At 48.4% G+C, this 21,017-nt stretch overlaps 1 protein-coding gene across 1 annotated transcript in view; it reads right to left on the minus strand.

Annotated features, from left to right (window-relative positions):
• Window positions 1-832: 832 nt before the first annotated feature.
• wdr75 (WD repeat domain 75) overlaps window positions 833-21,017 on the minus strand; it is a 51,500-nt gene continuing 31,315 nt past the window's right edge. Inside the window, exons 13-21 of the mRNA XM_085985894.1 lie at window positions 20,180-20,343; window positions 17,387-17,567; window positions 16,556-16,650; window positions 16,348-16,443; window positions 13,216-13,385; window positions 13,053-13,112; window positions 12,235-12,366; window positions 12,044-12,135; window positions 833-4,754 (exon numbers count right to left, since the gene is read on the minus strand). Of these exons, the coding sequence (XP_085842020.1) occupies window positions 4,550-4,754; window positions 12,044-12,135; window positions 12,235-12,366; window positions 13,053-13,112; window positions 13,216-13,385; window positions 16,348-16,443; window positions 16,556-16,650; window positions 17,387-17,567; window positions 20,180-20,343 (1,195 nt within the window). The 3' untranslated portion in view covers window positions 833-4,549. The remainder of the gene's footprint in view (window positions 4,755-12,043; window positions 12,136-12,234; window positions 12,367-13,052; window positions 13,113-13,215; window positions 13,386-16,347; window positions 16,444-16,555; window positions 16,651-17,386; window positions 17,568-20,179; window positions 20,344-21,017) is intronic.

Below are 21,017 nucleotides of genomic sequence, written 5' to 3' on the forward strand. Positions count from 1 at the left end.
CATATCGAATGGGCAGTTGGATTGCACAGGAATGGTAGTTGGGGAGAAGTAGTTATGTCATAGACACGTACATGGAAGCTAATCCAGTGCTTACCAATGACGAGGCATACCAGAAGTTACTGAGAAAGAACAGGGGAAAGTTTTTGCAATGTAGTGACTACATTGGGACAAATAGGAGTGAGACTACAATAAAGCAGCGTACCACAAAGGAGAATGGACTATGCTCATTTTGAAGGCAATGGAGAAGTTGAGGAAGATAAGATGGGTCAGTTCATTGAGCTGCAGTCGCAGCCACAGGATATTTGTGACTGACTAGGGTTGTAGGGGTGCTGTGATCTGGGTGATCTGGTTGAAAACTGGTTTGGAGGACTTGAAACGGAGTGGTGGGAGGTGAGCATATAGTTTAGTGGCAATGACATTTTTCTGGAAAGGGCAAGTTAGAGATAGGGCTAGAGAGGACAGAGAGTACTTCTAGCTACAAATTCCATCTGGTCCAAGATATTTTTCTGTTTCTTGGTGGAGTAACAGCAACTCAAAGCACCAACAGATAGCATGCTTATCCTTAGAAAAATATTATTTTGAAAAGCCCACGCACGTCATTAAGATGACTTTAGATCATAAAAGTGTATTAAAAAATTCAATTATTTTACATGAAATGGTACATTAACTGTACAATAAATATATGCTATGAGACTTATTTCAGGATCATAACCAAGACTTTGAATGTCAGCTGTCTGTGTTCTTTAGATACTCAGAAGTATTTAGAATAATGTGAATGCAATGGTATATAAAAAGTTTTACCCTGGAATATCAAAAGACTGAACAAAGCAAATCTGGCAAATCATGCTGTACTTTATAAATCATTATGTCGCTCCAGATCACGAGGGAACAAGTGAGAAAATACATGATGATTAAACTCAGTTTATGAGTACATGCATCAGTCTACTGGAATGCACCCAATCTTTGCAGTATCCAAACAATCAAGTCATCAAGAACCATTTATACCAGGCTTGGTAATACAGAATCAGTTTATACCCAAGGAGGAAAAGCTCTACTTGCCAAAGAAACCAAATAACAAGAGGTAATGGGCAACACAAAACTAAAAGAAAAAGCAGACAAAAATGCAAAAAAAAATAGCATAGATCCTGGCGACTGGGAGAGATACAAAGAACAAAAGGTGACAAAACAGATAAGAGCTTTAAAAAGGGATTATGAAAAGAAACTTGCAAGGGATATCAAAATTAACAATTTTTTTTACAATTATATTAGGAAAAAGAGGGTGTTCAGGAGCAATGTGGGCCCCTTGAAAACTGATGTTAATATTGTAAATAAAAATATGGAAATGGCGACCACGTTGAATAATTACTGTGTGTTAGTATTTACAGTACAGGGAGAGGGTAGCATGCCGGACATCCCAAGGAAACTAATATTGAATCAGGGACGGGGACTCAGCAAAGTTAACGCAAGCAAAATAACAGTAATGAAGAAAATACTGGCACTAAAGAGTCACAAATCCCCAGGACCAGGTGGTTTCCATCCATGGGAGGAAGTAGGTGAGAACATTGTAGATGCCCAAACTATAATCTTCCGAAGTTCTCTCGATTCAGGAACACTTCCTTTAGATTAGAAAGTTGCGCATGTCACTATTTAAGAAAGGTGAGAGAAGGAAACCAGGGAATTATAGACCAGTTAGCCTAACATCTGTTTCCAGGAAATGATTAGAATCTATAATTAAGAAAACCATGAAAATCTTCAGCTGATCAGAGAGCCAGCATGGATTTGTAGAGGGTAGGTCATGCCTGACGAACCTGATTGAATTTTTTTGAAAAGTTGACTAAAATAGTGGACAGGGGAAATGTATATGAATGCTATTTATTTGGACTTCCAGAAGGCATTCAATAAAGTCCCTCATAAGAGATTCTTAGCTAAAGTTGAAGCTCACAGAATTGAGGGCAAATTGACCTAGTTAGGAAACTGGCTGAGTGACAGGAGACGACGAGTAGGGATAATGGGCAGGTACTCTAATCGACAGGTTGCGACTAGTGGTGTCCCACAGGGATCAGTGTTGCAGCTTCAACTATTCACCATATTCATTAACACCTTAGATGATAGGGTAGGGAGCCACATATCCAAGTTTTCTGATGACACAAAGATAGGAGGCATTGTAAGCAGTGTAGACGGAAGCACAAAATTACAACAACTTGCATTTATATAGCCCCATTAACGTTGTAAAATGTCCCAAGGTGCCCAACAGGAGCATTATCAAACAAAATTTGACACCGAGCTACATAAGGAGGTGACCAAAAGCTTGGTCAGAGGTAGGTATTAAGGAGCGTTTAAAAGGAGGAAAAAGGTAGAGGGCAATGTTCCCGCTAAGTTGTGCGGCTGCGCAGTAATGGGAAAGGTCCCGCACAGGCCACTCACTGACTTTTACATCGTAAATACCGCACATCTGCAGAAATTTAAAGGGACCGTGCATTAAAAGAAACAGGCCTCACAGAACAAAGTGCTTACCGGGAACATTGGTAGAGAGTTGGAGAAGATTAGGGAGGAAATTCCAGAACTTAGGGCCTCGGCAGCTGAAGGCACAGCCGCCAATCGTCGAGCGATTAAAATTGGAGATGCGCAAGAGATCAGAATTGGAGGAGTGGAGATATCTGAGGTTTGTCAGAGGTTACAGAGATAGGGAGGAGGCAAGGCCATGGAGGGATTTGAAAACAAAGATGAGAATTTTAAAATTGAGGCGTTGCTTAACTGAGATCCAATCTCGGTCAGCGAGCACAGAGGTGATGGGTCAACAGGACTTGGTGTGAGTTAGGATACAGGTAGCAGAGTTTTGGACGAGCTTGTTATGGAGGGTGAAAAATGGAGGCCAGCTAGGAGCGTGCTGGAATAGTCAAGTCTAGAGGTAAAAAAGGCATGGATCAGGGTTTCAGCACATGAGCTGAGGCAGGGGCGGAGCTGGAAATAGACGGTCTTAAGTGATGGTACGGATATTTTGGAATACAGAAATAATAGATTAAGTGAATGGGCTAAACTAGCAAATGGATTTCGATATAGGCAAGCATGAGGTCATCCACTTTGGATCTTAAAAGGATAGATCAAAGCATTTTCTATATGGTGAAGAGCTAGAAACAGTGGAGGTCCAAAGAGACTTAGGGGGTCCATGTATATAGATCGTTAAAATGCCATGGACAAGTACAGAAAATGATCAAAAAAGGTTAATGGAATGCTGGCCTTTGTATCTAGAGGACTAGAATACAAGGGGGTAGAAGTTATGCTGCAGCTGTACAAAGCCCTAGTTAGACCACACCATAGGAAGGATATATTGGCCATGGAGAGAGTGCGGCGTAGATTAACCAGAATGATACCTTGACTCCAAGGGTTAAATTACAAGGAGAGATTATGCAAACTAGGGTTGTATCCCCTGAAATTTAGAAGGTTGACGGGTGATTTGATAGTAGTTTTCAAGGTATTAAGGGGAACTGATAGGGTAGTTAGAGTGAAACTATTTCTGCTGGTTGGAGAGTCTAAGACCAGGGGACATAGCCTAAAAGTTAGAACCAGGAGTGAACTTAGGAAACACTTTTACACTCAAAGGGTGGTAGAAGTTTGGAATCCTCTGCCGCAAATGGCAGTTCACAGAAATCACAGAAACCCCACAGTGCAGATAGAGGCCATTTCGGCCCATCGAGCCTGCACCAATACATATCCCACCCGATCCCCGTAACCCCTACACCAACACATATCCCACCCCTATCCCCGTAACCCCACGTATTTAATCCCCCTAACACTAAGGGTCAATTTTATCATAGCCAATCAACCTAACCCGCACATCTTTGGACTGTGGGAGGAAACCGGAGCACCCGGAGGAAACCCACGCAAACACGGCGAGAATGTGCAAACTCCACACAGACAGTCGCCCGAGGCCGGATTCGAACCCGGGTCCCTGGCGCTGTGAGGCAACAGTGCTAACCACTATGCCAGTTGTTGCTGGGTCGTTAATTTTAAATGTGAGATTGATAAGAGTTTGTTACTCAAAGGTATTATGGGGCAAAGGCAGGCATGTGGAGCTAGGTCACAGATCAGCCATGATTTCACTGAATGGCGGAACAGGCTCGAGGAGCCAAATGGCCTACTCCTGTTCCTATGTTGGACGAATTTTTTCAAGTGTCAATTGGTTACATAAGTTTATCTACTTGACTCAATGATATTTCCATCCCCGTGGTGAATTAATTATGCATAATTGGTTGGGTTATATTTACTTCCACGTATATACATATCTCAACACACTACAGAACAATGTGCAAAAGGGTTAAGTGCCCCCAAACGGTTCAATGACAAGGAACACAAATAGCATTTTTAAAAAACAAAACTTTATAGATACCCATGACTAAATGTTTGTTCTAAAAATATTTAACACTTTATCTTGCAATTCTGCAGCAGATCACCAGCTGTAATCAATCTCTCCAGTCCATATAGACAGCCAGCTGTAATCAATCTCTCCAGTCCATACTACAGATATCCAGCTGTAATCAATCTCTCCAGTCTATACTATAGACAGCCAGCTGTAATCAATCTTACGAAGTTTTTTCAGTTCTTTTTCCTCAGATTTGGTTAGTTTAGGTAACAGTTCCTCTGATGAATATGCTTTCTTCGCCTCTTGCTTATCTTCAACGGGATTCAACTCCATGTCAGATTCATCTTCCTCTTTCTCACTCTCCATTTCCACCTCCTCTTGTTCTTCTTTTGAGCTAATTTTATAGATTGCAGAAATGCATTATCATCTACATATATAAATGGATCTGTTTGTCTGTCTGTGTGTATGTCCGCAGTAAACTCAAAAGGGAGGGAGGGAGGGAGGGAGGGCGGGGAGGGAGCGCGGGGAGGGAGGGAGGGATGAAGCGGAGGGAGGGAGAGAGGGCGAGAGGGAGGGAGCGCGGGGAGAGAGGGAGAGAGGGCGGGAGGGAGGGAGGGAGCGCGGGAGGGAGGGAGGGAGCGCGGGGAGGGAGCGCGGGGAGGGAGGGAGCGCGGGGAGGGAGGGAGGGCGGGGAGGGAGGGAGGGCGGGGAGGGAGGGAGGGCGGGAGCGCGGGCGTGGAGGGAGGGAGGGAGGGGAGCGCGGGGAGGGAGGGAGCGCGGGGAGGGAGGGAGGGAGCGCGGGGAGGGAGGGAGTGCGGGGAGGGAGGGAGGGAGGGCGGGGAGGGAGGGAGCGCGGGGAGGGAGCGCGGGGAGGGAGGGAGCGCGGGGAGGGAGGGAGGGAGCGCGGGGAGGGAGGGAGGGAGGGCGGGGAGGGAGGGAGCGCGGGGAGGGAGGGAGGGAGCGCGGGGAGGGAGGGCGGGAGCGCGGGCGTGGAGGGAGGGAGGGAGGGGAGCGCGGGGAGGGAGGGAGCGCGGGGAGGGAGGGAGGGAGCGCGGGGAGGGAGGGAGCGCGGGGAGGGAGGGAGGGAGCGCGGGGAGGGAGGGAGCGCGGGGAGGGAGGGCGGGAGCGCGGGCGTGGAGGGAGGGAGGGAGGGGAGCGCGGGAGGGAGGGAGCGCGGGGAGGGAGGGAGGGAGCGCGGGGAGGGAGGGAGGGAGCGCGGGGAGGGAGGGAGGGAGGGCGGGGAGGGAGGGAGCGCGGGCGGGAGCGCGGGCGGGGAGGGAGGGAGGGCGGGAGGGGAGGGAGGGAGCGCGGGGAGGGAGGGAGCGCGGGGAGGGAGGGAGCGCGGGGAGGGAGGGAGGGCGGGAGCGCGGGCGTGGAGGGAGGGGAGCGCGGGGAGGGAGGGAGCGCGGGGAGGGAGGGAGGGAGGGCGGGGAGGGAGGGAGCGCGGGGAGGGAGGCGCGGGGAGGGAGGGAGCGCGGGGAGGGAGGGAGCGCGGGAGGGAGGGAGCGCGGGGAGGGAGGGAGCGCGGGGAGGGAGGGAGCGCGGGGAGGGAGGGAGCGCGGGGAGGGAGGGAGCGCGGGGAGGGAGGGAGCGCGGGGAGGGAGGGAGCGCGGGGAGGGAAGGAGCGCGGGGAGGGAGCGCGGGCGGGGAGGGAGGGAGGGCGGTGAGGGAGGGAGGGCGGTGAGGGAGGGAGGGCGGGAGGGGGGAGGGGAGGGAGGGAGCGCGGGGGGGGAGGGAGGGAGCGCGGGGGGGGAGGGAGGGAGCGCGGGGGGGGGAGGGAGGGAGGGCGGGGAGGGAGGGGGAGGGCGGGGAGGGAGGGAGGGGAGGGAGGGCGGGGAGGGGAGGGCGGGGAGGGAGGGCGGGGAGGGAGGGCGGGGAGGGAGGGCGGGAGGGCGGGGAGGGAGGGAGGGAGGGAGGGCGGGGAGGGAGGGCGGGGAGGGAGGGAGGGCGGGGATGGGAGGGAGCGCGGGGAGGGAGGGAGCGCGGGGGAGGGAGGGGAGCGCGGGGAGGGGAGGGAGCGCGGGGAGGGAGGGAGCGCGGGGAGGGAGGGAGCGCGGGGAGGGAGGGAGCGCGGGGAGGGAGAGGGAGCGCGGGGAGGGAGGGAGGGAGCGCGGGGAGGGAGGGAGGGAGCGCGGGGAGGGAGGGAGGAGCGCGGGGAGGGAGGGAGGAGCGCGGGGGGGAGGGAGGGAGGGAGCGCGGGGAGGGAGGGAGGGAGCGCGGGGAGGGAGGGAGGGAGCGCGGGGGAGGGATGGGAGGGAGCGCGGGGAGGGAGGGAGGGAGCGCGGGGAGGGAGGGAGGGAGCGCGGGGAGGGAGGGAGGGAGCGCGGGGAGGGAGGGAGGGAGCGCGGGGAGGGAGGGAGCGCGGGGAGGGAGGGAGCACGGGGAGGGAGGGAGCACGGGGAGGGAGGGAGCACGGGGAGGGAGGGAGCACGGGGAGGGAGGGAGCACGGGGAGGGAGGGACGGAGGGAGGGCGGGAGCGCGGGCTGGGAGGGAGTGAGGGAGGGAGGGAGGGCGGGGAGGGAGGGAGGGAGCGCGGGGAGGGAGGGAGGGAGGGAGGGAGGGGAGGGGGGAGCGCGGGGAGGGAGGGAGCGCGGGGAGGGAGCGCGGGGGAGGGAGGGGAGGAAGGGAGGGAGGGAGGGGAGGGCGGGAGCGAGGGAGGGAGGGGAGGGAGGGAGGGCGGGAGGGAGGGGAGGGCGGGGGGGGAGGGCAGGGCGGGGAGGGAGGGAGGGAGGGAGGGAGGGGAGGGAGGGCGGGGAGGGAGGGCGTGGAGGGAGGGAGGGCGGGGAGGGGAGGGAGGGGAGGGCGGGGAGGGGAGGCGGCGCGGGGAGGGAGTGAGAGAGAGGTGGAGGGAGAGGAAGGGAGGGAGGGAGCGCGGGGAGGGAGGGGAAGGAGCGCGGGGGAGGGAGGGAAGGAGCGCGGGGTGGGAGGGAAGGAGCGCGGGGAGGGAGGGAAGGAGCGCGGGGAGGGAGGGAAGGAGCGCGGGGAGGGAGGGAAGGAGCGCGGGGAGGGAGGGGAAGGAGCGCGGGGAGGGAGGGAAGGAGCGCGGGGAGGGAGGGAGGGAGGGAGGGAGGGGAGGGAGGGCGGGGAGGGAGGGAGGGGAGGGAGGGCGTGGAGGGAGGGCGTGGAGGGAGGGAGGGCGGGGAGGGAGGCAGGGAGGGGAGGGCGGGCGGGGAGGGAGTGAGAGAGGTGGAGGGAGCGCGGGGAGGGAGGGAAGGAGCGCGGGGAGGGAGGGAAGGAGCGCGGGGAGGGAGGGAAGGAGCGCGGGGAGGGAGGGAAGGAGCGCGGGGAGGGAGGGAAGGAGCGCGGGGAGGGAGGGAAGGAGCGCGGGAGGGAGGAAGGAGCGCGGGGAGGGAGGGAAGGAGCGCGGGAGGGAGGGAAGGAGCGCGGGGAGGGAGGGAAGGAGCGCGGGGAGGGAGGGAAGGGAGCGCGGGGAGGGAAGGAGCGCGGGGAGGGAAGGAGCGCGGGGGAGGGAGGGAGCACGGGGAGGGAGGGACGGAGGGAGGGCGGGAGCGCGGGCTGGGAGGGAGTGAGGGAGGGAGGGAGGGCGGGGAGGGAGGGAGGGAGCGCGGGGAGGGAGGGAGGGAGGGAGGGAGGGAGGGGGGGGAGCGCGGGGAGGGAGGGAGCGCGGGAGGGAGGGAGGGCGGGGAGGGAGCGCGGGGGAGGGAGGGGAGGAAGGGCGGGGAGCGAGGGAGGGAGGGGAGGAGGGAGGGCGGGAGGGAGGGGAGGGAGGGGAGGGCGGGGGGGGAGGGCGGGCGCGGAGGGAGGGAGGGGAGGGAGGGCGGGGAGGGAGGGCGGGGAGGGAGGGAGGGGAGGGAGGGCGTGGAGGGAGGGAGGGCGGGGAGGGCGGGGAGGGAGGCAGGGAGGGGAGGGCGGGGAGGGGAGGGCGGGCGGGGAGGGAGTGAGAGAGAGGTGGAGGGAGAGGAAGGGGAGGGAGGGAGGGAGCGCGGGGAGGGAGGGAGGGAGGGGGGGAGCGCGGGGAGGGAGGGAGCGCGGGGAGGGGAGGAGGCGGGGAGGGAGCGCGGGGGAGGGAGGGAGAGGAAGGGAGGGAGGGAGGGAGGGCGGGAGCGAGGGAGGGAGGGGAGGGAGGGAGGGCGGGAGGGAGGGGAGGGAGGGGAGGGCGGGGGGGGAGGGCGGGCGCGGAGGGAGGGAGGGAGGGAGGGAGGGAGGGCGTGGAGGGAGGGAGGGCGGGGAGGGAGGCAGGGAGGGGAGGGCGGGGAGGGGAGGGCGGGGAGGGAGTGAGAGAGAGGTGGAGGGAGAGGAAGGGAGGGAAGGAGCGCGGGGAGGGAGGGAAGGAGCGCGGGGAGGGAGGGAAGGAGCGCGGGGAGGGAGGGAAGGAGCGCGGGGAGGGAGGGAAGGAGCGCGGGGAGGGAGGGAAGGAGCGCGGGGAGGGAGGGAAGGAGCGCGGGGAGGGAGGGAGAAAGTGAAGGGGAGGGAGTGAGAAAGTGAAGGGGAGGGAGTGAGAGAGAGGGGGAGAGTGAAGGGGAGGGAGTGAGAGGTGGAGGGAGAGGAAGGGAGGGAGGGAGGGTGAGGGAGGGAGGGGGACGGAGAGGGAGGGGGGAGTCAGAGACTCCTGACCAGACTCAGGCACGGCAAGCTGTTGACCAGGCGAGACATACCCAAAACTATAAAACCTGGAGTATATGGTTACTGGCGATCCCCATTAACAAAAAACGAAGTTAAAGAACCACCTCCTGGGTGCTTAGGAAGAGTTCTTCAATCCCAAGAGTTTTATAAACAGTTTTATAAACATGGCAGAGGGTTCTTCAGTTCCCTCGGCAACGCTGGGTACTCCAGCTAGTATCAAAATAGAGGGACAGATAACATATCTTTCTCCCTCAATTGAATATTGCGGGGGGGTGAGGGGCGAATGGAACGCACTACTTCTTCAACTGGAGGCAAATGCACCAGCAAAACACATTAAACAGATACACAGTTCTAATGTATAATAATCATCTTTAATATATTTTGTAGCCCGTGATTCTTTCATTGTGCAAAAAAGAAAATGGTAGTAGTTATAAAAAACATCAAGGATGAAAAAAATGCCCATTCGTTCCATTGAAGTTCTCGTGTATTTCTGGAACCTTAATTCTTGCATTATAACATCCAACTACAGGTTGAGCATCCTCAATGTTTTAGCCTCTGTTACCTCATTTGGCTGATTATTCCAAACATTTATCACTCTGAATAAAGAATTCTTCACAGTATGTTCTAAATTTACTTTTCACTAATGTCCATTTATGTCGCCGTATCCTATTTTCTTGGTGTACTTTGAAGTAATGGCCCAGTAATTCCGGGCACAACGCCCGAGTACGGATGGGGTACTCACGCGTGTGCCCGGAGGAATTGCTGGTTTTCAGCATGCACAGCGCATGCGCTGAAAACCGGCATTTCCTGTCCTCTGACCCAAGGGGTTAAGAGGCAGAGCGCGCGCGACTGCACAGGCAGCGCGTGCGCAGTGAAATTCCTTTTTTTCCCCCCCCCCAAGTGTTGCGCGCGTGTAAAGGCCTCCGGTCTTTACGCGTGGAAAAAGCAGACGCAAGTATTTAGTTTTTCAGGTAAGTGGGCTTTTAGTACAATGTAGAAATTTTTTTCCCACAGGTTTGTTATTTTTAAAGAATTTACAGTAAGGTAAGTTTAGTTTTAGACCCTATTTTTAAAAAATTTATTTTTTTCAAAAAATTGATTAATTGTTTAAAACATTTTTAAAAACTTATTTATAGTTAATATAATCAGCGGGATGTTTTTTTAAAAATGTTATTTAAAGTTAAAAGTAGTGTTTTGGCAGCCCATACTTTTCATGAGTTTGACAGCTCTTCCTGTCAAACTCATGAATGAGTTTCCCCTCCCCTGATTGGCTGCACAGTGCTCACCTGATCCCAGCCGGCACATCGCACTAACTACGCCGCTGGATCAGGTTAGCACATCGCGCCGACAGCTGAACCGGGCCTGTGAAAGGAAATGCAAGCAGGCCCGGGCTTCAGATGTCGGCGCGCAGGGTGAGTGCAGATCGGGGGCTTGCACGCGCGGCAAGCCCCCGATCCTAATTTCAGGGCCAATAATCGGCTTTACCTTATTTATCCCATTTAAAATTTATATTATCACTACAGTTTCCCCTTAATTGTTTTCTTTCAAAACAGGAAATCCTAAGATTCTCTAATCTTTATTCATATAGGTCACAGGTGAGAGCAGCATCTGGCATGAGTTCAATCAATGGAATTGAAGGTGGCAATTAAATTAATTACTGCAGTTGAGAGATCTAAAAACTGAAGCTGTAGCTAGACTTAAAACTGCACAACCTTGGCTGGAAGGACAGTCAGTCAACAGCATTTAAATTATCTACCCATCGACTTTCTCCACCTCTCTCTCCTCCTTAAAACCCATCTTTTTGACTTAGCTTTTGGTTACCTCTCCTATCATCTTTGTCCATTTTTATCTGTGAAGCGCCTTAGGGCATTTTTCTATATTAAAAAGGTGCTACATAAATGCAAGTCGTTGCTGTTAACATACTCACATCACCAGAATAACGCATCAATTAAGAAGCAATTCAAGGTCACAAATGTGTTAATTATTAAATGGTAAGCTGTAATCAAATAATCTCTCCAAACACTGCTGCTTCATTTGAAATGTTATGCTGTTGCTGGGATTTCTGTTTAATTCATTATAACAAAGATATTTGATGTTCCAGTGTAAGTTGATTAGAGAGAAGTAGAGATCATATGTGGGCATGGTGACCAGAAGTTAACAGTCCAGTGCACTGTAAACATTTTACACACGTACCTTTCTAGGTCTATATCCGAAGATTCCATTAGCTTCTTTAATTGCTTCACCATATTGTTAGGGTGACAAAAGTGCTATGTCTAGTGTTACTCTCAGATCTCTTTCTAATTCTCATGATAATTATGCAATTAATGAAAATTAATTATGCATCAGAATTTTTTGACCTATCTACTTTACATTTATTAGTGTTAAATTTAATTCACCATCATCTGCCGAATGGATAACCAATCTGAATCCTTTTACAAATCTTTTCCTAAGTCCATTACCTCTACTGCTCTCCCTTTTTTATGTCACTGGCAACTTTGACAAGTTTACAGTTGGTTTCAATCTCCAGCTCATTTTTATAATCAATCTATAAACAATAGTGAAAAAACATGCACAATTGATACTGTAAGAAGGAAAACATGGCCATGCATTTAAGATTTTAGGAGGAAGATGGCTGAAATTTTCTTTTATTTGTTCTTGTTTATTTTTTTAAATAAAACAAAACCTTTTGTCACACTCTAATTTTAATTGTTTTTACTAGGATTGTCACTCAGCAACCTCTGTTCCTTCTCATTCACTTTTCTTCCTGCTTCTGCTCACATGACTCCAGTTCCTTTCCCTGCCCCTCAGGCAGCATAACAGCTGGCAAGTGCAGGGCTCGTTTTGGCTTACTAGTACTATGTGGAGTGAAGCATCATCAGTTTAATGCATAATATAGTATTTAATGGCTGAAAAGACAAATCTAACTCTAAAATGTGCAAACTGACTTGAGAGCTATATGATGAGTCCTATTAATTTATAATTCTGCAAAAATAGAAAAAAAGAGTGGACATAGCCTCATATAAAGGACGTACCCCTGCCTTGGCAAGATCTTAATTGTATTTAGGTGAAGTCACATATTCCAAAGCCACTTATCTTACCTTTTGCCCATCTTGGGTATCAGCAACGAGTTCACAAACATCAAACAGAGAAATGAAGCATTTGGCAGAACATGAGCTGGCGTATGAAGCATCTAGAGAAAAGTAAATAATGTTTTTAAGAAAGCTACTTGCCAAATCTGTAAAGTAGTTAGGACTCTGCATTCTCAATTGCTCATCATGCAGGTACTCACCTCACTAATTGTAGCAGATCCTTCAGGCAGTGCAGTTTGTTCTGCTTCTGACCCAAAATCTGTTTGTCGCTGCCTATGTTTTCCCAGCAACATGTGGAATGGAGTCATGGGAATGTTTTCTTCCATCACCAGCTAGAAGCAAATTGAACTTTGTTATAAAGTTGCTGCTGAACAGTAATTTTCCAGAAACTGTACTCTTACTAGAAACAAAATATATTTTAACAAAACATGAAGCACATTTCTGCCATTCTAATGGAGATACCAATAACAAACAAAACTCAGTACAGGTCAAACAACTGTACATCATTTATTAAACATCTTGACCTATACAATTCAGAATTATTTCAGTTGATCTTTTAAATATATTTTATATGTAGGTAAAATAATATCAGTTGCATAAATTAGCAAATTACATGCGTGTCTGGAAGGGGAAAAGCTTGCAAAACACTTGTCACAAGGTGCTGTTTTCTTTCTAGTCAAACACCAGTTAACAAGATCTTAAATCACACAGCCTCAAATTTGCAACTGAACACTTGCCGTTCTTTTAATTACCCCAAGAAAGCTTCCATTAATTTTACAATGTATTTTACCAGAGAGTGAATTGAAGGTTGCATTACAATTTTACAATTCAGATGGCATTCAGAAGCCTCTTGAGCTTTGCTCTTCTGGTGTAGCATATAATAATCTGGACTCTTTGTAAATTGCTTTCCAGTTACATATGTTCAACAATAAATTTCTCTCATTTGATATAATGTATGATTTATACAAAAGAAAACATTACTTCCTCTGGCCACATTACCTCTGTACTGGCCACATACCTGCTTGCTGGATGATGTCAACCTTTCTTCCACTGATTTTGTACTGAATGTCATCAAGTTCTGCAAGGGAAAACAAATGCATACCAACATATTAAATGTCTGATAAGTTACAACATCTGGTTACTTCACTAGTTTGTAATTCCACTATTTGAATTTGCTTTACCTGTGATTGCGTGAGGAAGTAGAGCTGAGATCTGGCGAGCCACTGCTTGCTGTCAGAATTGCAGACCTCAGGCAATTCCCTGGGAACAAAGAGAGCCCACCGGACTTGATCATAACACACATTCTTCTGCATGTACAAGGGCCGTGGCTCATTAGGCTTAAAAACAAACACTAGAGCAAAAAATAAAAAATCCAGACATTAATGAAAAACATCGGAGGGACTAAAAAAAAATTCTGAAAAGGCAACGAAAAAGTATGGAATATGAAAAATGAACAATTAAAAAAAAAGTAGCAGCTAAATTCTGCTTCTGTGCTCGTCAGCCCATGAATTTCCTTCCATTAAAATGAATGGTTGGAAAACGGGGAGCGTAGAAGTAGAATTTCTACTCCAATATATTTAATATATGCTGTACAGTGCTTAAAACTTCAAGTAATCCCAACAGTTAAAGCTGTTAAATACAAATAAGGCACTTCTATATGAAAGCACTTTTAATTACTGATTAATGTAATGAATAATTGCGATTTTACAAAAAAAGTATTAGTCTCAATTAAGATACATTTTGAATCAATTTCACAAGCCTATTTTATCAGAGTATTGGAGACTATGGGCTGGATTTTCCTAAGCCCCTGGAGTCGGGTTGGAGGCGTGCGGGCGATAAAAATCGGAGATCCGGGGGTCCCGACCCCATCCCGCCTCCAACCCGCCTCCATGTCAATTTCATAGGAGTCGGGTTGCCGACAAGTGCTGGAACCCGACTCCCAGAGGCGGGAAGGGATTAAAGGCAATTAAACTGCCTGTTAGCAGGTAGTTTTTTGCCTATTCGCGATTTTTATTGCTGGTTTGTGGGCTTCCCGACAGCTCCAAACCACGAAAAGTTTTCAAGGCGGGACGTGGGTCTGAGGTCTTGGAGGGGTCGAGATGCCCAGTGTTCAGGTGAGTGAGGGGTGCAGGAGTGCAAAGGTAAGTGTTTTGCAAGTGTTTAGTGTTTAAATAAGTTTAACTTACTTTTACTTACCTTTACAGGAGTCCTGCATTCCGGTGTCGGGAGTCGGCTGCAAGAACCACAGAAGCTCCGATTTTTAAAAAAAAATCAGCTTCTTGGTTTCTGCAGCAAAATGATTTTAAAGTTATCCTGAGAAAGGACTGAGGCTGAATTAGCAGTTTTTCCGTGCTTGACAGCTTCAAACAGCTGTTAAACACTGATATTTCATCTGCCAAAAGCTTTTGACAGATGAAATGTCAATCTCTGACGTCACCTGTTGCCGGGTGGCCCTTAATTGGCCTGCTGAGCCCACAGGGCGGGCTCAACAAGGTCAATCAGAGGAAAATCCAGTGGGTTGGCCACATCTCCATGGAGGCGGGACAACAAGCCCGAATGTGGGTTTCCCACCTCCAACCCGCCCCCATAGCAAAATCCAGCCCTATGAGACACTGAAGAAATTACATAAAGTAATTTGCGAGAATCTGTGCAAATATTGTACATGTATATTAGGATTTTGTAATTCCACGAGTGAATTCACAAAAGTGGGAAAGTTGCAATTACTATAATATATAGTACTAGCTGGGGGGGGCCCGGCGTTGCCAGGGCAGTTTAGAGGGCCGCGCGGTTGACGGCCGGCCGCTGCCGCTCCCCGCTGTGTCTCGGGCTGAGCGGTTGTCAGGCCTGGCCCAAGTGACCCCAACTCACTTCCCGCTCCGGCGGGTCGCCGCAGCTGGTAAAAGCAGGGGAAAAAAATGGCAGCAACGTTTCGGGAGGCTGCAGGATTAGGTCCCGCCCGTGACGCACCAATTGGTCAACCATCAGGTCACTGAACTGTAGGATTGGTCAACCATCACGTCACTCAACGCTAATGAGCGGTAGGATTGGTCAACCGCTAATGAGCGGATTTTTGAACATTTTTTGTATACTGTCCGAACAATTTTTGTCTGACCAAAAAGTAAATACACCTATGACACTCCCCTGATCATCAGCTTTCTTTTGATATAACATATGTGTAGGTACGCTCTATAGGGAGGGAGGGAGGGAGGGAGGGACGGACGGACACCACATATATATATAAATATATATTATATTATATATATATATATATATATATATATATATATATATAAAAGAGAAGACAGATTATAATTTAGATGGCGGGGTGTCTGTGATTACTAATCAATTTGAAAAGGGATCCTTCAACCAAAATAGTTTGAGAACCGCTGTTGTAGACACCCCAACAGTTAATATAGTAGTGTTTATTTGATGAGATTTTAAGGTTTGATTCTGGTAGCACAAATGTTCCCCTACGCAAACTGGAGAAAAGTGCATCATTCACACAGCAGAACAGTGAAATATGGTGAAAAGCAAATTTTGTAGGAAACACCTTTTGCTGTGGCTTTCTAGAAAATCTTGTTCAAATTCAAAAGGTCACAGCAATGCAACAGAGCAACAATGGACCATAAAGAAGATCAGTAGAAAGCATTGCACTGAGTTAGAAACTGGCAGATTTATGCATCCTGCTTTTACTCTCATGTGGCCTCACCACAGAACTCAGTGGCCATGGTTCAAGTGTCAATGGTGGCTGACAACCCAACTCTATTACTGACAAGAGTGACTGATTTCCTCAGTTTTTGCCAAGTTTCTAGGTGGGGTGCCCACAATATGAGAGGGGAAAAAAATAGGTTTGTCGTGGTAGTCCATTCATCTCTAGTCCATTCTCCCAGATGTGATATCACAAATCACGGAATTGTCTACAGCCTAACTGCCAAAGGCAGACGGCTGGTGCTTTTCATGTGACTGCTCATGAAGGAAAATAATAATAAATAAAATGACAATAAAATAAAAATTGAAAAGAAAATATTGTGGTACCATACATTTATTTCACAAAGTTCTCAAAGGACTGCTCTGGAATAATTATGATTTTGAATACAATCTCAAAAATACAGTGACATTAGCTGTAAATGAAATGGGGATATAATTATTGGATCATATTTTTCTCAAAAAGTAATCAACTGAAAAAGGTAATGTAATCAAATATGTCTTAAACTTGCAATCTGTTCATTCACTAAAGAAAATATAATTGCTTACATTTACCTCAATGAAAAAGTGCAGAATAAATTGCTATTGAATGTAACTATTGTACTTACAGTCTGTATTCTTAGAAAGTTTAGTAAAAGCAGCAACATTCTCAGAGAGTGGGTCAACTTGCAATACCATTACATCCAGCTGTGCACTCCATTCCACTGCAAAAAAACACCATTTTACTACAAAGTTAAGAGCTGCTTAATAATTACTGTAAACCAGGTGATTACTAAATCACATAGTATTTTGTCGAACAAAAGATTTCATACTCACAGGTACAACATAAAAGGTTCCAACAGCAGAGAAACCCATCATCAGTTGTACCAAGGAGGTACTTGGAACAACTCAGTCTTCCAAAGGCAAGGTGTCTGAAAGATTAAAGCGAAACGATACATTCTACAAAACAATGTTTACATTTGATCAGTTATGTCGCATCAAATGACCTATCATTTGACATGATTATCAGGCTGTCGGGGAAAAAACACAATTCTCAAATGAACTGTTTGTGAAGCAAGTGGTATTGTGTCATAAATGCTTGGAAACTACATTCATCACGGGTCACTAAAGTTTCTAACACAGATGCATTTATACCTTACTCAACTACTTGATGTAAAATATGAAAAGTACCAAAGAATCCGTTTATACAATTGCTCAACTGTGCCCTTTTCATGCACGCTCAAGGATCAAAAAGTAATTCTGAGGGCTACAGGTGCAGTATACATTTCAGTGCAAATCATCCAAAATGTTACAACAAAAACATTGTTTTTATTCTCTGTGGCTATCTGAACCAAAGATTCTCTTCACTTTGCGACTCAATTTGCTTTTCACCAAAATAAAAGCACATCATTCAGTAACAACTGCAGGGGGATCCTGCCACGAGCTGACGTCGTCAGGGTAAACTGAGGTTTTGTACAGAGTCGCCAAGTGGCTGGAGTGGGTAATAGAATACATTTCAACAATGGGAAATTTGACATTTATCTACAAAAAGCAAAATATTACTTCCAAAAGTAGAGCCAAAGGACACATGTACGTGTAACAGCAGGCAATGATTTTATCAGTAAAAGTAATCGTGCAGCTACTTCAAACAACTTCTGGAGGACTCACCGTATTTTGCCAGGTGGGTGGCAGAAAGTGCATTTCAGATCCCAAGTGTCTGGATCCCATAGAGTAACAATCTGTTCAAAGCTGACAGCAAGAAGGGAACCATCCTCAGAGAAACTACAATTTGTGGCCTTGAGGTGGTGGTATGTTCCCACAAAATCACAGCTCCAGCATACACTCTTTCCTGGAAATTAATTGCCAGATAGAGAACACAGTAAGTAAAGGGCAAAGTGCAGAAAGACCGCAAACTTTGTAACTGCTCTGATCAATTATTTGAAACTGTGTGCTGGTAATTCAGTTCAAATGTTATTTCAAGCATTTTACTTCAAGTGGCTTCAAGAAACTCTCTACAAATCAGCAGTGCAATTTGATATCAGCATTGGTACACCTTCAGAAAAGTGAAGCCACGAGACACATACACACAAGATTTTTAACATTAAAGTATATCAGCCAGTGATCAGCAAACAGCATGCAATGAACTAAGGAGTAGGTGGGCTAGGTTAAGTCAGTTGGGTCAGCAAATCAGGTACAAAAATAAAAGTCACAACATGTCAGGGTATTCCAGTTTCATTTCATGGAATTTGCCAACGATTGTGGGGAACTGGCACCCAATTTGTTGAAACCATGTACAGTACGATTCAGTATCTCCAAATGAGAACCTATGCAACAGCACCTTCTACTGTTGAATCTCCTGCATTTACAAAGTGCTCCTCAAACAGAATATGCATCTATTTATCCTATTCTTCTCAAGGTTGTTAAAATGGCCAAAACCTATCCAAATATTTGTTTTTTTCAAGCAGCTGAGCATTACCCTTACAAGTCACTTTAAATAAGGTAAACTCGGCAGATTATAATCATCAAAATATGCCTCAGTACAACTGTTGTACCACCTGCTAGAAGTTTACTTCTGCTTTCGGACATATAACTTCGTAATCTAGTCACTCAAGGACATAAACATTATACACTGCTATTACAGATCCACACACTTAAAAGATAACTATTTATATGAATTATATATAAAAGGAAGATAGCTTTACACCAAGTTCTCTTTTACACGCATTTTAGATTTTACAATAGCTGGTCAAAGGCAGCCTAGGAACAAACTCAAAAGTTTGTCACCATCCTGCGCCTGCTTCACGATGACATGCAAGCCGTGATCCTGACCAACGGATCCACCACAGACCCAATTCACGTACGGACCAGGGTCAAGCAAGGTTGTGTCATCGCACCAACGCTCTTCCTGGCTGCAATGCTCCATCTCACCCTCAGTAAGCTCCCCGCTGGAGTGGAGCTAATCTACAGAACAAACAGGAAACTGTTCAACCTCCATCGCCTCCAGTCCAGATCCAAGGTCGTCCCATCCTGTCATCGAATTACAGTATGCAGACGACACTTGCGTCTGTGCACATTCTGAGGCTGAACTCCAAACCATCGTCAACACCTTCACCGAAGCGTACGAGAGCATGGGCCTTACTCTAAACATCCGTAAGACAAAGGTCCTCTACCAACCTGCCCCTGCCACACAGTACTGCCCCCCCCCCCCCGATTATCAAAATCCATGACGAGGCCTTGGACAACGTGGACCACTTTCCATACCTCGGGAGCCTACTGTCAACAAGGGCAGACATCAATGACGAAGTCCAACACCGCTTTCAGTGTGCCAGTGCAGCCTTCGGTCGCCTGAGGAAGAGAGTGTTTGAAGACCAGGACCTCAAACCCAGCATCAAGCTCATGGTCTACAGAGCAGTAGTGATACCTGCCCCCCTGTATGCTTCAGAGACATGGACCATGTACAGCAGGCACCTCAAAGCACTGGAGAGGTACAACCAACGCTGTCTCTGCAAGATCCTGCCAATCCATTGGCAGGATAGGCGCACCAACGTCAGTGTTCGCGCTCAGGCCAACATCCCCAGCATCGAAGCTTTGACCACACTCGATCAGCTCCGATGGACAGGCCACATCGCCCGCATGCCCGATACGAAATTCCCAAAACAAGCGCTCTACTTGGAGCTCCGGCACGGCAAGAGAGCCCCAGGTGGGCAGAGGAAACGCTTCAACAACACCCTCAAAGCCTCTTTGAAAAAGTGCAACATCCCCACCGACACCTGGGAATCCCTGGCCCAGGACCGCACAAAGTGGAGGAGAAGCATCCGGGAAGGCGCCGAATACCTCGAGTCTCTTCGCCGGGAGCAAGCGGAAGCCAAGCGCAAACAGCAGGAGTGCACGTCAACCCAAGCACCCCACCCACCCGCCCCTTCAACCACCGTCTGCCCCACCTGTGACAGAGAATGTAGGTCCCGCATTGGACTCATCAGTCACCTGCGAACTCATTTTTAGTGTGGAAGCAAGTCATCCTCGGTTCAGAGGGACTGCCTAAGAAGAGAGGAACAAATATTTGCATAAACCTCCCCCTTCATCAACACGATGGGCCAGAATTCTCGCAACTCATTGAAATGAGCACTGTTTAAAATTCATTGCTCACATTTACAACATCAAGATTTATTGCCTTTCCCCTCCATTCCCAATCTCATGACAACAAAACTTCACAATACCAATCAAACAGGAAATATGTATTTCCAGGATGCCCGAATCAGCTGTTTTAAAGCCTAAAAAAAGAGGCACAAGAGAGAAAACAGATACTAACAATATACAGATAAGGTCCCTTTGTATATTTTAGGATTTACACGGTAATTTGGTTTCCCTTCAATTGTTGATGCAGTACAATACTCAATGTTTATAATTTACAAAAGTGAAGAGTTCCCTAGAAGGTTTGCTTATAAATGGTTAAGTACTTACTGTATATATCTGAATTATCCCCTAGAATCCAGACTTTAAACCGACAGTCCAAGCCAGCCGTTACCAAAGTAGGTGGATCACTTCTGGAACCATTCAAATTTTGGAAGCAAAGGGCTGAAATATGGTTGTCATGTGGTGTATTTATTGTGGTATTAAGGACAAAACTATCAGAAGGAAAGAAATAATCTCTATTAATTAAAGACAAGGTATACAACCAATCAGATTTGATGCATCTCAATTTACTGCAATGCATCCTTATGAAAGATATCCTGTTTATGTTAACACTACTTTCAATCTCATTAATATTTCATTTTAATGAAAGTAGAAGTGATATAACACACATGTAAAGGCCAGCTATAGCTTACATGCCTCCAGGGACGTCATAGGAATCAATGAAGGAGCACCTTCAAACTGCTTCATCTACAGCAATTGGTCAAACAAGTTTCTTTCTATAGAGCTAGGTTACGAGAGCAGTGGCAAAAAAAACACTCCTTCATATTTAGTGATTTGGATTTTAAATCAATGTCCATTAAACAGGTATTTATAAATTATGAATCTTCAAGGGGGCTTTTGGGCCATGCAGCACCCATTTTTTTTAGGCGCTACGTAGCCAAATAAAATTTGAAAATGGAGTGAGAGATGCACACTCACACTTCTGATGGGAAGTGCGCAAGATGGCAGCTTGGTAAAGGGGTTTGCGTGCACCGGTGGCAGCATGCAGAGCAGCGTGACGATGATGCAAATCAGTGTGCAACATTGATTTGTAGCCACCGCTGCCATTTTGCAACTCCACACTTCAGCCACCCTCGCACAGCTGAACACGACTTTAAACAAGATG

Source organism: Somniosus microcephalus, chromosome 4 (genome assembly GCF_052327205.1).
Source record: "Somniosus microcephalus isolate GS21.2 chromosome 4, FLI_Smic_1.0, whole genome shotgun sequence".
NCBI lineage: Eukaryota > Metazoa > Chordata > Chondrichthyes > Squaliformes > Somniosidae > Somniosus > Somniosus microcephalus.